Below are 12287 nucleotides of genomic sequence, written 5' to 3' on the forward strand. Positions count from 1 at the left end.
CGCCGCCCCTGCCCCTGCCCCTCAGCACCGCGAGAGCCAGCGCGAGCCCGAGGACTCGGAGACGCTCTGGACAGTGCCCCCGCTGGCCCCCAGCTGGGACGTGGACATGCCTGACACCCAGCGGCCACCCTCGCCCTGGCCGGGAGGCCCAGGCAGCCTCCGTGGCTTCTCCAGGCAAGCCGCTGTACCCCCAGACCCCTTCCTCCAGCACGTGGGCCCAGGGCTATCCCCTGCTCCCCAGCCTGAAGATCCAGCCTCTGACTCAACCGGTATCCTCCTGGGTAGACATCACGACCCAGGGCCTGGACAGCTGACCAAATCGGCCAGCCCGAGCCTCAAGGAGCCTGAAGAGGCCTGTCCGGAGGACCCCCAGCCACCAGCAGAGCCTGAACCCCCGACCCTGACACCCCCCCAGGATTCCCCCTCAGAGCGGAAGGCACTGAGGCCCAGCTTCTCCTACCCGCTGGCCACCTCTGACCAGATGAGGGCCACGTGGCCACCATGGCGCCGCTGGGGGACACTGCCCAGGGCCCCAGCTCCCTTGGCACCCTCTGGGGCCCCAGGACCCCTGCCCAAGGCTGGTGAATGGCTCCAGGCAAGCCCTGGGCGTTTTGCTGTGGTCATGCCTCGTGTGCAAAAGCTGAGCTCTTTCCAGCGAGCTTGTCCTGCTACCCTGCAGCCTCCCATCCAGGAGCCAGAGCCCGGGCCCAGGCTGAGAACCTGGAGTCTGCTCTGGTCCCGCCTCTGGCTGCCGGCGGAGGCCCATCAACCCTGCACACGAGTACACGCTCGCCCCCCGTCCTGCCGCCTGGGCCCTGGAGCTGCCTGCCTGCCCCATGGGGGCCCAGGGGAGAAGGCTGGCCCCAAAGGCTGGTGGAATAAGGTACGGGGGCACAGGTTAGAGGGAGGGCTTATGGTTCCATCCTGGGAAACAGGGCAGGAGACAGTCTTGGGACCTTGGCGAACTGCTGCCTGCTTGGGCCTCAGTCTTCCCATCTGTAGCTTGGGGAGAACAGCCTCACAGAGCTTCTGGGGGATTGAACAAGGGGATGCCCGGCACAGGCAGGCAGAGGACAGAGATGCCAGAAACTGCCCCCAGGCACTTGGAGAAAGGGATCTTGTCCCAGCCTGGGCTCCAAGCAGTCCTGTCCTCCTCCGATCTGGATGGCATGTCCACTCCAAGCCCCCCCGCAGGGATCTTGGCTGAGTACGAAACTGCAGACCCTGCCTACCCACCCTGTCCCACCCCCGCATTCACGTTCATGCTGTTCCTTCTGCCTGCTGCTGGCCCTCCCCCAAACTGGGTCTTCTGTCTCTTTGAGGCTCCTGCCTAAGGGCAGTCCCCCGGGCTGCGGGGTTCTGGACTGTCCAAAGGTGAGGGCTCAGGAACCAACCTTCCAGCCTCTTTACTGCACAGAAGACCCAGAAGGTCACACAGTGGATCACGGCTGAGCCAGGAGTCTGTCTGCGCCCCCGTAGGGTGTGGGGCAGGCAGCCCTTCTGAGGGGTGCCAAGCCCGTGCCTGGCTGCCATGCTCGCGGCGGAACACGAGCCCGGTGCCGGGTGGCCCTCAGCGGAGGGGGGTGGTCACCGGAGCCTCCCCCGGGACGCCTGGGGTGGGCGGGGCACGCAGGGGTGGCGGGCGTTTCTCAGCCTCTGCAGACGGTGCCCTGTGGAGCAGGCAGCCAACGGGCCCATCAATGGCGACCGGGGCGCCCTGGCTGCTGGGGGGGCCCTGGCCCCAACGGCGGGTGCCCCGTGCTGTGTGGGCCGCAGCGTTGCAGGAGCGGGGCACAAAGCGCCCGGGGGTGAGGGGCAAGGATGCGTGGGCCCTCCTCACCCTGGAATACGTGAGTGGCTGAATTATTCAGGGTTTGCGGCCACTGGCGCACATGGGCAGGCGGGTGGGCGGGAGGCCAGGGCCTCTGGGGTGATACCCGCTGTGCCCTACTTAGCACGCGGGCTGCCTCCTGGTGTCCCCTTTCCTCTCCGCTCAGGGAGGGGTGTAGGCTGGACCCGAGAGGCAGGGCAGGCGGGCTCACAAGGGTGCTCACAGTCACACGGGTCACGTGCGGGCCTGGGACGTGTGCTCGGGCGCTCCACAGCTCAACGAGGAGAGCATGTGAGTGCATACGCCACGGCCCGGGCAGACGTGGTATCTGCGGGGTCAAGTGTACACACTACCAGGGCACAGTAGTGGGCCTGCAGCCCACAGGGGGCATCGGGACTTTCGTCTCGAGACCACCAGGTGCGGGGACACCTGACACACGAGAACCTGTCCAAGGGACGTTGAGAGCACGTGCCTGCACTTGTGTGCGCCTCCAGGCAGGCACCGCAGGCCGGCGTGCACGTCCACAAGCCCCGTGCGAGACCACGGGTGGATGTGGGAGCACCTGGGCTGCAGGCGCCGTTGCCTGTGGGTCTGTGCGTGTGGGTCTGCGTTTGCCCGGCACGGGGCACGGGGTGCGGCGCCAGACGCGAAAGTCCTGGTCCTTCCGGAGGCCCCAGGCACCCACCAGATGCGGATGTTCTCCTAGTTGTCACATAGGCAGACCTGGGGTTCAGCCTGGGAGAACGTGAGGTGGGAGGCCTTCCGGCCAGGCAGAGGGAGCAGTGCCCCCGTGCGTGTGCTCAGCCCCTGGCAGGGCCCTCGGGAAGACGGGCAGCGCTGAGGCCGGCCGTGTCCCTGGGAATTAAGCATTGTGTTCCGAGGCAGACAGCCCACAGGACCCGGCCGGCCCGGCCTCAGGGCTCCCTCCTCCACACGGCAGTGGGTCCTGGCCGTGTGCAAGCCGGGGGGCCACGCGCAGGCACCCTCTGGCTGGCTGACCACAGTCTGTCTCCCCCAGATGCACTCCATCCGCAACCTGCCGTCCACACGGTTCCGTGAGCAGCGCCGGGAGGACGGCGTGGAGGACATGACGCAGCTGGAGTGAGTGGGGGTGGCGGGTCGGTGAGTGGTCCCTCACCTCCTGGAACATTTTCAGAGCCTGCTTCCTCCCCTGTTAGGCGAGGCTCAGGCAGTGTCACAAAGGCCCGGTAATTCAGATGGGCTGGGTCCAGACCCCAGCTCCGGCGTTTATTAGCTGGGACCTGGGCAAACCCTCAGCCTCTCTGCCTCAGTTTGTCGCCCACAGGATGCTGTGGAGTGGCTGTTGGTGTGAGGGTGCTGGCACATCGGAGGTGCCTCAGACGTGAGGGTCGTGCTGGTCAATGTCATTATCCAATCACAGTGACAGCCTTCACGTTTGCTACCTGAGAGCATCTCCCACCCCAGCGAGGTGGGAACAGTGATTATCATACCCATTGGATGGATAGAAAAACTGAGGCACAGAGAGGTTAAGTAACTTGCTCAAGGCCTCACAGTTGGTTGGTGTCAGAGACGGGACTTGAACGCAGGCTTTTCTGACCAAGGCCCTACCCTGAGGGGAAGGTGGGCCCTGACTGCCTCTCTCCATCTCCTCGCAGAGACCTCCAGGAGACCACTGTGCTGGCCAACCTTAAGACCAGATTTGAACGGAACCTCATCTACGTAAGGCCTGGGGCTGACCCCCCTGGGCTTGGGTCTGGGGGCAGCTGCCTCCTGGGGCTGCAGTGGGAAGCGTGGATTTCTCCTGCTCGCCCCAGACTTGTGGCATGTGGTTTGAACCCTGGAGTTTCTACTATTTGAGCACAGCATTCGAGAGCCGGGAGCGCTATAATCCAAAGTCCTAAAACATAGAGTCTTAGAGGCCTGGAGACAGGGAACCCAGAAGTGTGTGACCCCCACCAGGGACCTGATGGGTAAAGCTTCCAGAGTCATGGGAGCCATACACCTGGGGCCCGGGGGGAGACGGTCAGGGGGCGGGCCCCAACTATGAATGAAGGAAGCAGGCACCGTTGTGGGATCGTGGCTGTGGGGCGCTGTGTGCTCCACCCTCCTCCCAGCCTCAGCCTGGTTCAGTGCCTGACACTCCACAACCGGAGCGCACGACCCATCAAGCTGTCTGGGGGCCCAGGGTGCAGACACCAGGGCCAGGCAGCCAGACGTCTGTCCCCATGAAACAGGGATCCCGGCTCCCAGGAATGGGGGAGGGAGGGACACAGACGGGCCCTGAGGCCACCGTCTGCCCGGCAGACGTACATCGGCAGCATCCTGGTGTCGGTGAACCCGTACCGGATGTTTGGGATCTACGGGCTGGAGCAGGTGCAGCAGTACAGAGGGCGGGCCCTGGCCGAGAATTCCCCGTGAGTGTCTCCAGGGCTGGGGGAGGGGCCCCCCCCCGGGGTCTCCTGGGTTCCTGTCTGTCTGAGCTTGGCAAGTCGGGCTGGGGGAGGGGCCTCCCCGGGGTCTCCTGGGTTCCTGTCTGAGCTTGGCAAATCCCTGGTTGCCCCTCAGCCGTGGGTGGTGGGTGGCGGTGGGGAGCCCAGCAGCCTCTCCCTGAGCCTGGCCACAGCCCCCTGGGGGCTGGAGGCCACTGTGGCTCAGACCTGGGTGGGGAGCCTTGTGGGGAGCATTCCCCGAGGATGGGGTACGGCAGGATTGGCTGCTCGGCTAGGCAGAGATGTCCCCCTGCCCATCCCCTGGGAGGTTTGGGAGCCCCAGCAGGGCCTGGCCCAGGAACGCCTGTGGCCTGTCTCTCCAGGCACCTCTTTGCAATTGCAAATCTCGCCTTCGCCAAAATGCTCGATGCCAAACAGAACCAGTGCATAATCATCAGGTGAGCAGCGGAGGGGCTGGCGGCCGGCCTGCCTGCCCGTGTCTTCCTGTGTCACGGTGGGGTCAGGAGAGCGCCCAGGAGAGGCCGTGAACAGGCTGGAGCTCACTCTGCCCCTCTGCCCGGTCAGTGGAGAGAGCGGCTCTGGAAAAACTGAGGCCACGAAGCTCATTCTGCGCTACCTGGCGGCCATGAACCAGAAACGGGGCGTCACACGGCAGGTGCGTCTGTCCCCCCAGGACCCTCAGCCCAGCGCCCCTCGTGCTCCTCGAGAGGCAAGGCTCTGTGGCCCCACTTGGCGGATGGGCGGCCGAGCCCCGGGCTACACAGAGAGGCCTCGGAGGACTTGGCGCTCTTGCTGCCTCCCCTCCCGGGAGTTCTCTCCTGCTTGCCTTCCCCTGCAGCTCTGCGTTCCAGCCCCCTGGGGCGGCCCCAGCAGAGGCCACATGGGCAGGGGGCGTCGTCCACTCCTCCCGCCTGGCCTCACATTCATGGTCGTGAAAGAGGCAGGACAGGCCCGAACGTGTGTGATGGCCAGTGTAGGGTCAGGAGAGGCTGGGGCACTGAGAAGGCCTGGCTGGGGTCTGCAGCATTGGAGCTTTGCCTAGAGAGCTGAGCTCTCTGAACCCAAGAACGTCAGAACCTCCGTAACGGTTTCCCGAGGACCTGCTGTGTGCCAGGCCCAGGCTAGGCTCTGGGGAGCAGGCAGCAGGAGCACAGTCTGATAAATGTTCCCATCTTGTGGGAGTTTTGTTCTAGTGTGGGAAACAGAAAGGAAAAAAGCAGGCAGGTAACCTCTGTGTGTGTGAAAAAAGGGGTAAGTTGTAGGGAAGCGTAGGGGGGAGGATGGGGCATGTTGGGGATTGCGATTTCAGGCGTGGGGGTCAGGGCAGGTCCTGCTGAGAAGGCAAGGCAGTGGGGCCTGCAGACATCTGGGGAAGAGCAGGTGCAAAGGCCCTGGGGTCCAGCAGGTGTGGTGTGCTGGGTCGGCAGAGGGGCAGCATGTGGTCCAGGCGAGGGAGGATGGTGGCTCGAACCAGAGAGGTGACAGTGGGGTTGCTGAGCACAGCTGGCCTGGGTGCGGTTCCAGGACTTGGTGAGGGACCAGACGGGGCTGTAAGAGGGGACGCCCAAGCTGGCCCCAGGCATCCGGCCTGAGTCACAGGAGCAGCCAGCAGCTGAGGGGCAGGATATGGAGAGAGGATGCTGGTGCTCTTGAGGCTTTGCGGGGCATCCACGCACAGGTGGTGGGAGACGGTAGATGTGCCAGGAGCCTGGAGCTCAGGGGAGGTGGGGCAGAGGCCGAGGCCCGCCAGCTCAGACTCCGGAACGTGAAGCTCAAGCTCTGGCCCACCCCTCCAGAGGTTTGCAGTGGCCACAGTGTCCTAGCTGGTGGCGACCTCTGCAGGTGATCTGGGGGCACTGGGCAGGGGCTGCTGGGCCCTCGGTGAGGAGGGGGGTCAGCCCAGGCTTTGTGGTCAGGAGAGGTCACCTCCTGGCAGGCCACTTCTGATACCGACCTTGGCCTGCCAGCCCCTCTCATCCCAGCCTGGGTCTCCTGGAGGCCAACCAGATCATCCCTTTGCTCCAGGCCGGGGGTCAAGCCTCGAAGAGTAGACTCCTGGGAGGACTGGCTGCGTAGGCAGGCAGCCGTGTGTGTCAGGCACCCGCTGTGTGCGGGGAACCTTTCGCTCTGTCAGCGCCAGAGCCTTGCGGCAGCCCTGGGAGCTGGAAAACTGAGGCCTGGGAGGGCAGTGACTTGTCCAGTGTCCCAGAGTGACGGGGTGGAGGGGCTGGGGTCTGAGATTCATGGCGGGGGGCTGTCTTGGCAGGGGTCGGGGAGGATGGCGGAGGCGCGGGACGTGGCTGGGTCTGAGGGGTTGGCCGGGCAGAGAGGAGCTGTGAAGATGTGCCTGCTGGCTGGGGTGACTGTGGACTCACCTCCTGGCCGCTGTTGAGCCCGCTTCTGCAATCGGACGGTCTGGGTCTAGGGTCAGTTTCAGGCAAGGCTGGGTCCAGGGTCTTAGACAACGTCCCTTGTCTCGGCTCCACCCTCCCGCACGTTTGGACATCGTCCTCATCTCTCTCCCGTGGTCAGCACGATGATGCCACAGCACCACGGCCCACACTGCCTACCGGGCCAGGAAGTCTCAGGGCTCCCTCTTGTTGGAATGGTTTTGGCCATGCGTCCTCACTGGACCCAGGCGTGCCTTGATCAGCCGAGGTCTGGGCCACAGGCTCCACCTCTGGGCTGGGAACGAGACAAGGGTTCCCTGGGGTAGGGGCTCGGGGTGGCTGAATGCTGCTCAGCCCGGGGCACAGGCACCGGCGCACCTGTGGGTTGGGCTGGACGGCCCCACGGGGCCAGATATTCCCACCCCTGGCCATGTGCCCTGCCCTGTGCTGGGCACTAGAGGAGAGAACCCACCCCCAGGTGCCCACAAGGGGCACCCAGACTAAGGGACAGGCGGACCCTGACTCCCTAAGCACCCCCAGGCTGGCCCCTGTGCCTCTCTGGGCTTTAGTCCACTCCTCTGTACGGTGGGCACAGTATTTCTGGGACTGAGCGACACTGTGGGTGAGCAGGTGGGGGGACCTGGCGCCGTCCCCAAGGTAACGTGTATCATTTCTGTGCACACCGGGCCCCCTATTTCTCCTCTAAGAGTTTATCCTGAGGAAATGATGCAGCCAGAGAAAGCACTGCTTACAGCACTGAGCATGGGCTGTGGTGCTGTGGGCCCTCGCTCTTTCCGACCCTGGAGTCCCGTGCACGCTGCCTCACCTCTCCCAGCCTCAGTTTCCTGATCTGTAAGCAAGGGCGATATTAGCACCTACCTCGTAGGATTGTTAACGGTGCTGTTAATTGGGGCAAAAGGTCTGGCATGCAGTAGGTGCTTAATAAGTGGGTGCTGTGATTAGCTACAACACCCTGGGCTCTGCTGTCGTAAAATGCTATCCCCCATTTCATCCATTTAGCAGATTTTTTTTTTTTTTTTTTTGTTTTGGCCGCATAGTGCAGCACGTGGGGATCTTAGTTCCCCAGCCAGGGATGGAACCCGCACCCCCTGCAGTGGAAGCATGGAGTCCAACCACTGGACCCCCAGGGAAGTTTCTTTTTTCTCCTTTTTTTTTTTTTTTGTGACTGTGCCATGAGGCCGGTGGGATCTTAGCTCCCTGACCAGGGATTAAACCCTGGCCCACCAGGGAGGTCCCCCCCCCCCAGCAGGTGTTTGTTGAGAGCCTCCTACTGCCAGGTCCTGTGTGGGTGCTGAACACCAGGCGTGTGCGCACAGAGTCCTGCCTGTTGGGCTGACGCTCTAGCGAGAGACATGGACATACGAAGGGCTGAGGGCTGCAGGGAGGCAGAGCGCCAGTGCCCAGAGGCTGGCGCGGGCACAGTCAGGGGACTGCAGTGCTGGGCAGAGTGGGGAGGGGACAGGAGATGGGGCTGGGCTGTGCAGGGCCTGGAGCCCGAGGGGTGGGAGCCGGGGGTGGGGGACGGGACCTCCCGAGGGTTGCAGAGGACCCCTGGAGGGAGCCAGGCGGGGCAGGTAGGCCTTTCCAGGAGGCTGGGTGGCTCACGGCCGGTGGTGGCTGGGGAGGGGGGCAAGAACACCCCCAGAGCCCTTTGGCAGGAAGGCCCAGCAGACCCCCCACCTCGGGCCACGCCACGGTCCCCGAGCCCAGACACCTGGGGCTCTGAGGCTCTGGGTCTGCTCTCAGCTGGCGGCTCTCCTGCCTGCCTGCGGGCCCGGAGGGCTCGGCCACTCCCTCCGGGTCAAGTATATTTTTCCTTTAAGATAAACTTTTCTTTCATTTACCAAATTACTGCATGCTCACAATATATATCTTTTAAAAGAGTCGTTTTTGAACTAAGTTTTATATTGTTACCTATTTTAAGTCATGTATACTTAAGACGAGTTTCAAAAGAATTTTATTAGCCCCAGGCTTGAGCCCAGAGTTTTCTGCTACTGGTTTTCCCCATTTCCCCAATAAGATCCTGGAGGCCACGCCCCTCCTGGAGTCCTTCGGTAACGCCAAAACTGTCAGGAATGACAACTCCAGCCGCTTTGGGAAGTTTGTGGAGATCTTTCTGGAAGGGTGAGTGGCCGCGGTGGAGCCCCACCACCCCCCCCCCGCCCCCCGGGGCCTTGCGTGCACGGTGCCCAGCGTAGCTGACTCTGCTCCCTCCCCAGGAGCGTGATTTCTGGTGCCATAACCTCGCAGTACCTGCTCGAGAAATCCAGGATCGTGTTTCAGGTGTGTCAGGATGGGGTCGGGTGTGGGGCGTGCAGACCCTCTGAGCCTGGCACCTGGCCGAGCTGATGGACGAGGCTCGGGCTGTGCGCGCGTGTATGTGCGTGTGCGGGCGCGCGTGTGCCTGTGGCGGCACCTCCTCCCCTCCCCCGTGCCCCGTCCTTGGCCCTGAGGCACACCTGGCCCCATCCTGCCACAAGGCCTTCGCAGCGCCTGTTCCTTCTATCCGGAGCACTCTTCCCGCAGACAGCTGCGTGGCCGAACCCCTCACCTCCTCCAAGTCTTCGCTGAAGGTCACGCCCCAGGGAAGCGGCCCCGGTGAAGAAATGCAGCCCCCTCCCGCCCCCCATCACTGCCCACCCCCTTGGCTGCGTTGTTTCTCTGCAGAGCGCTTCTTGCCACTCACGGGTGCTCTGCTGAGGGTCTGTCTCCCCTGGCCAGCAGGTGGGCTCCCACGAGGCCAGGGGCTTCTGTCTGCCGTGTTCCCCTTTGTGTCCCAAGGGCCTGGCTTGAGGCCTGGCCACAGTCTGTGCCCACCACCCTGGCTGGCCGTGCGAGTACACGTCTGGTCCGTGGACACACGTGTGCAGAGGCTTGTATAGCTGGTACACATGTGAAAAGGGCCACCTTTCTCTCATTTCTCCAAGCAGAGTTAAATCCTGCCGAAAGCCCCGCCCCACCACCACACCAGGGTCCCCCCAACCCCCCGCCAGTGCCAGGCTGGGGCTCACTCGTCACAGGGGCACCGGTCTCACCTGAGGCCCGTGTGTGTACTTGTATCTGTGGGCATAGCTGGGCTTGTATGTGTGTCCGGGGGTCACCTAGGTCGGCGGCTCCCCCCTCTGCAGCCTCCAACCCACTCCACAGGCCAAAAACGAGAGGAACTACCACATCTTCTATGAGCTGCTGGCTGGGCTGCCCGCCCAGCTCCGGCAGGCCTTCAGCCTGCAGGAGGCCGAGACCTACTACTACTTGAACCAGGTGAGAGCCAGCAGGTGTCTGAGGGCCCTTGGCCTGGTCCCCTCCCCCCATCACTCCGCGTGGGCCGAGAGAGCCAAGTTGTGGCGTCCTGATGGCCAGCGAAGGTGATGGAGGTTTGGGAGGGTGAGTTTGGACTTGGCGATGTCTCACCGTGGCAAGGGGGACAGGTGTCTTTGGGGTCCAAGGCCAGGGTAGGGGAAGCCGACCTGATTCTTTGTTTTTCTGGAGCCTAGAATAGAACTAAGTGGCCTGGAGCGACTACACTTCCTTCCAGAGCCTCACTTTCGTCGTCTGTAAAATGGGGACAGCACGGTCCCGCTTTGCAGGGGTGTGTGAGGATTAGAAGAGGGAAATGTACACGAAACCCTCAGCACAGGGCCTGGTGTGCGGTGCCCGCTCGGAGCCTCCGGCCCTCGGGAGTGGAAGGAGAACTGGGATATCCGGCCACGCTGCAGACCGGGGCAGAGCAGGGACCTTGAGGGCTCCTGGCCCCCAGCCAGGGTCCCCGACCCCTGCCCTGCCCTCGCCCAGGGTGGGAACTGTGAGATCTCCGGGAAGAGTGACGCGGACGACTTCCGCCGGCTGCTGGCCGCCATGGAGGTGCTGGGCTTCAGCGCCGAGGACCAGGACAGCATCTTCCGCATCCTGGCCTCCATCCTGCACCTGGGCAACGTGTACTTTGAGAAGTATGAGGTAAGGGGACACCACGGCCGCACGGCCCACTCCCTCGGGACATGGGAGTCCTCTGGAGGCTGAAGAACTGTGGCTGCAATACCGCCGGCTCACAGCCAGAAGCACAGATCATTTGGTCTTTTTCTCCACTTTGGGGTTGTTCATCTTTTCCTAATTGACGTATGAGAGCTTTTTATACACGTTAAGGGATTCAGACCTTTGTCTCTAGGATGAATTGCAAATATATTTTCTGGTTTATCATTTACATTTTGATTGTTTACAAGGGTTTTTTGCTGTTTCGGTTTTTGGTGGGGTTTTTTGCTCTGCAGATTTAAAAAATTAGTTTCAGGTATTTCATTTATCAAGTCTTATAGAAATTTTAGACTTTTTATCATTTTAGAGATCTAACTCTCTAAAATTATAAAAGCCTGAACCTATAGTTGTTTGAAGATCTTCTATGGTTTCTGTGATTATTTTTTTAACATTTAAGTCTCTGGTTCATCAGGAATTTATTCTAGTAAGGTACAAGGTAGGGATCTTGTTTTTTTTGTTTAGATAGTGATTCAGTCTCCCAACTTGAGAAATACGTATTTATCCCGTACTGAGAATTCCTGTGTACGTTTGTGTCTAATTCCTGACTTTTTTATCGTGCTTCGTTGATCTGTTTACGAACTATGTGTCTGTCCCCACAGTGTTTTAATTATTCTAACTTTATGTTTTATCATCTCCAGGGACCCCTGTACTGCTCTTCTGTTTGAGAATTTTCCTGGCTGTTCTCGCTTGTTTCTGTTTTTTTATAGGAACTCATATAAAAAGTTTATTTAGCTCCAAATGCACTCCTGTGTGTGTTTTGCAGACAGACGCACAGGAGGTTGCCTCAGTGGTGAGTGCCCGGGAGATCCAGGCCGTGGCCGAGCTGCTGCAGGTCTCCCCCGAGGGCCTGCAGAAGGCCATCACCTTCAAAGTGACCGTGAGTCCCTGGGTGCGGGGTATGCTCTCGAAGCCTCCTGCCAGCCCTGGATGGAGCTGCTTTGTGCCCCGTCCTGTGTGGGCCCCCTGCCCCTCTCCCCCACCTCCCCAACCTGTCCATCTTCTGGGTCTGGCCCAGAGGTGGGTAAACCTCAGACCCCAAAGGCATTTGGCACCAGTCTCCGGGCCTTTGCATAGGTTGTTTCCTCTGCCTGGAATGCTGTTCCCTTTTTCACGCCTACTGATCCTCAAGCCCCACACAGGTACCCTCTGCTCCAGGGAGCCGTCCCTGACCCCTGGCTGGGCCAGTATCTCCCACACCCCTGCCCTCCCCCCTCCCCAGGCTGATGTCACCATTGTGTCTGCTTCTGCCTCTGTCTCCCCCTCAGACCGGCAGCCCTCGTCCCACCAGCAAGCCAGGCAGAAGGGGGGACGAGGGTGTCTGTCCCGCCCCTGGCTGACTTCGTGCCTGAGACAAGTCACACCATCTCCCCGGCTCCCCTCCCCACGCCCCCCACCCCCAGTCCTCTGGGGACTTTCTGGAGGTGGTGGCCAACCCGCTGTCACTCAGGGGCTGCATCCCCCGCAGGAGACAATGCGAGAGAAGATCTTCACCCCTCTGACCGTGGAGAGCGCCGTGGATGCCAGGTGAGGCCACACCTCCCGCCTGAGCCCCAGGTCCCCCGCCCCCTCACTGTGCCTGCCCCCCCC

The 12287-nt window shown here is 61.9% G+C and overlaps 1 protein-coding gene across 1 annotated transcript in view; it reads left to right on the forward strand.

The window, feature by feature from the left end:
• The window catches only part of MYO15A (myosin XVA), a 50544-nt gene that overhangs the window by 2799 nt on the left and 35458 nt on the right, over positions 1-12287 (forward strand). Inside the window, exons 3-14 of the mRNA XM_007448418.1 lie at positions 26-883; positions 2850-2932; positions 3469-3532; positions 4118-4227; positions 4626-4700; positions 4828-4918; positions 8695-8798; positions 8894-8957; positions 9822-9935; positions 10467-10628; positions 11464-11577; positions 12166-12224. Coding sequence (XP_007448480.1) covers positions 26-883; positions 2850-2932; positions 3469-3532; positions 4118-4227; positions 4626-4700; positions 4828-4918; positions 8695-8798; positions 8894-8957; positions 9822-9935; positions 10467-10628; positions 11464-11577; positions 12166-12224 — 1898 coding nt within the window. The remainder of the gene's footprint in view (positions 1-25; positions 884-2849; positions 2933-3468; positions 3533-4117; positions 4228-4625; positions 4701-4827; positions 4919-8694; positions 8799-8893; positions 8958-9821; positions 9936-10466; positions 10629-11463; positions 11578-12165; positions 12225-12287) is intronic.

Source organism: Lipotes vexillifer, unplaced genomic scaffold (genome assembly GCF_000442215.2).
Source record: "Lipotes vexillifer unplaced genomic scaffold, Lipotes_vexillifer_v1.1 scaffold533, whole genome shotgun sequence".
NCBI lineage: Eukaryota > Metazoa > Chordata > Mammalia > Artiodactyla > Lipotidae > Lipotes > Lipotes vexillifer.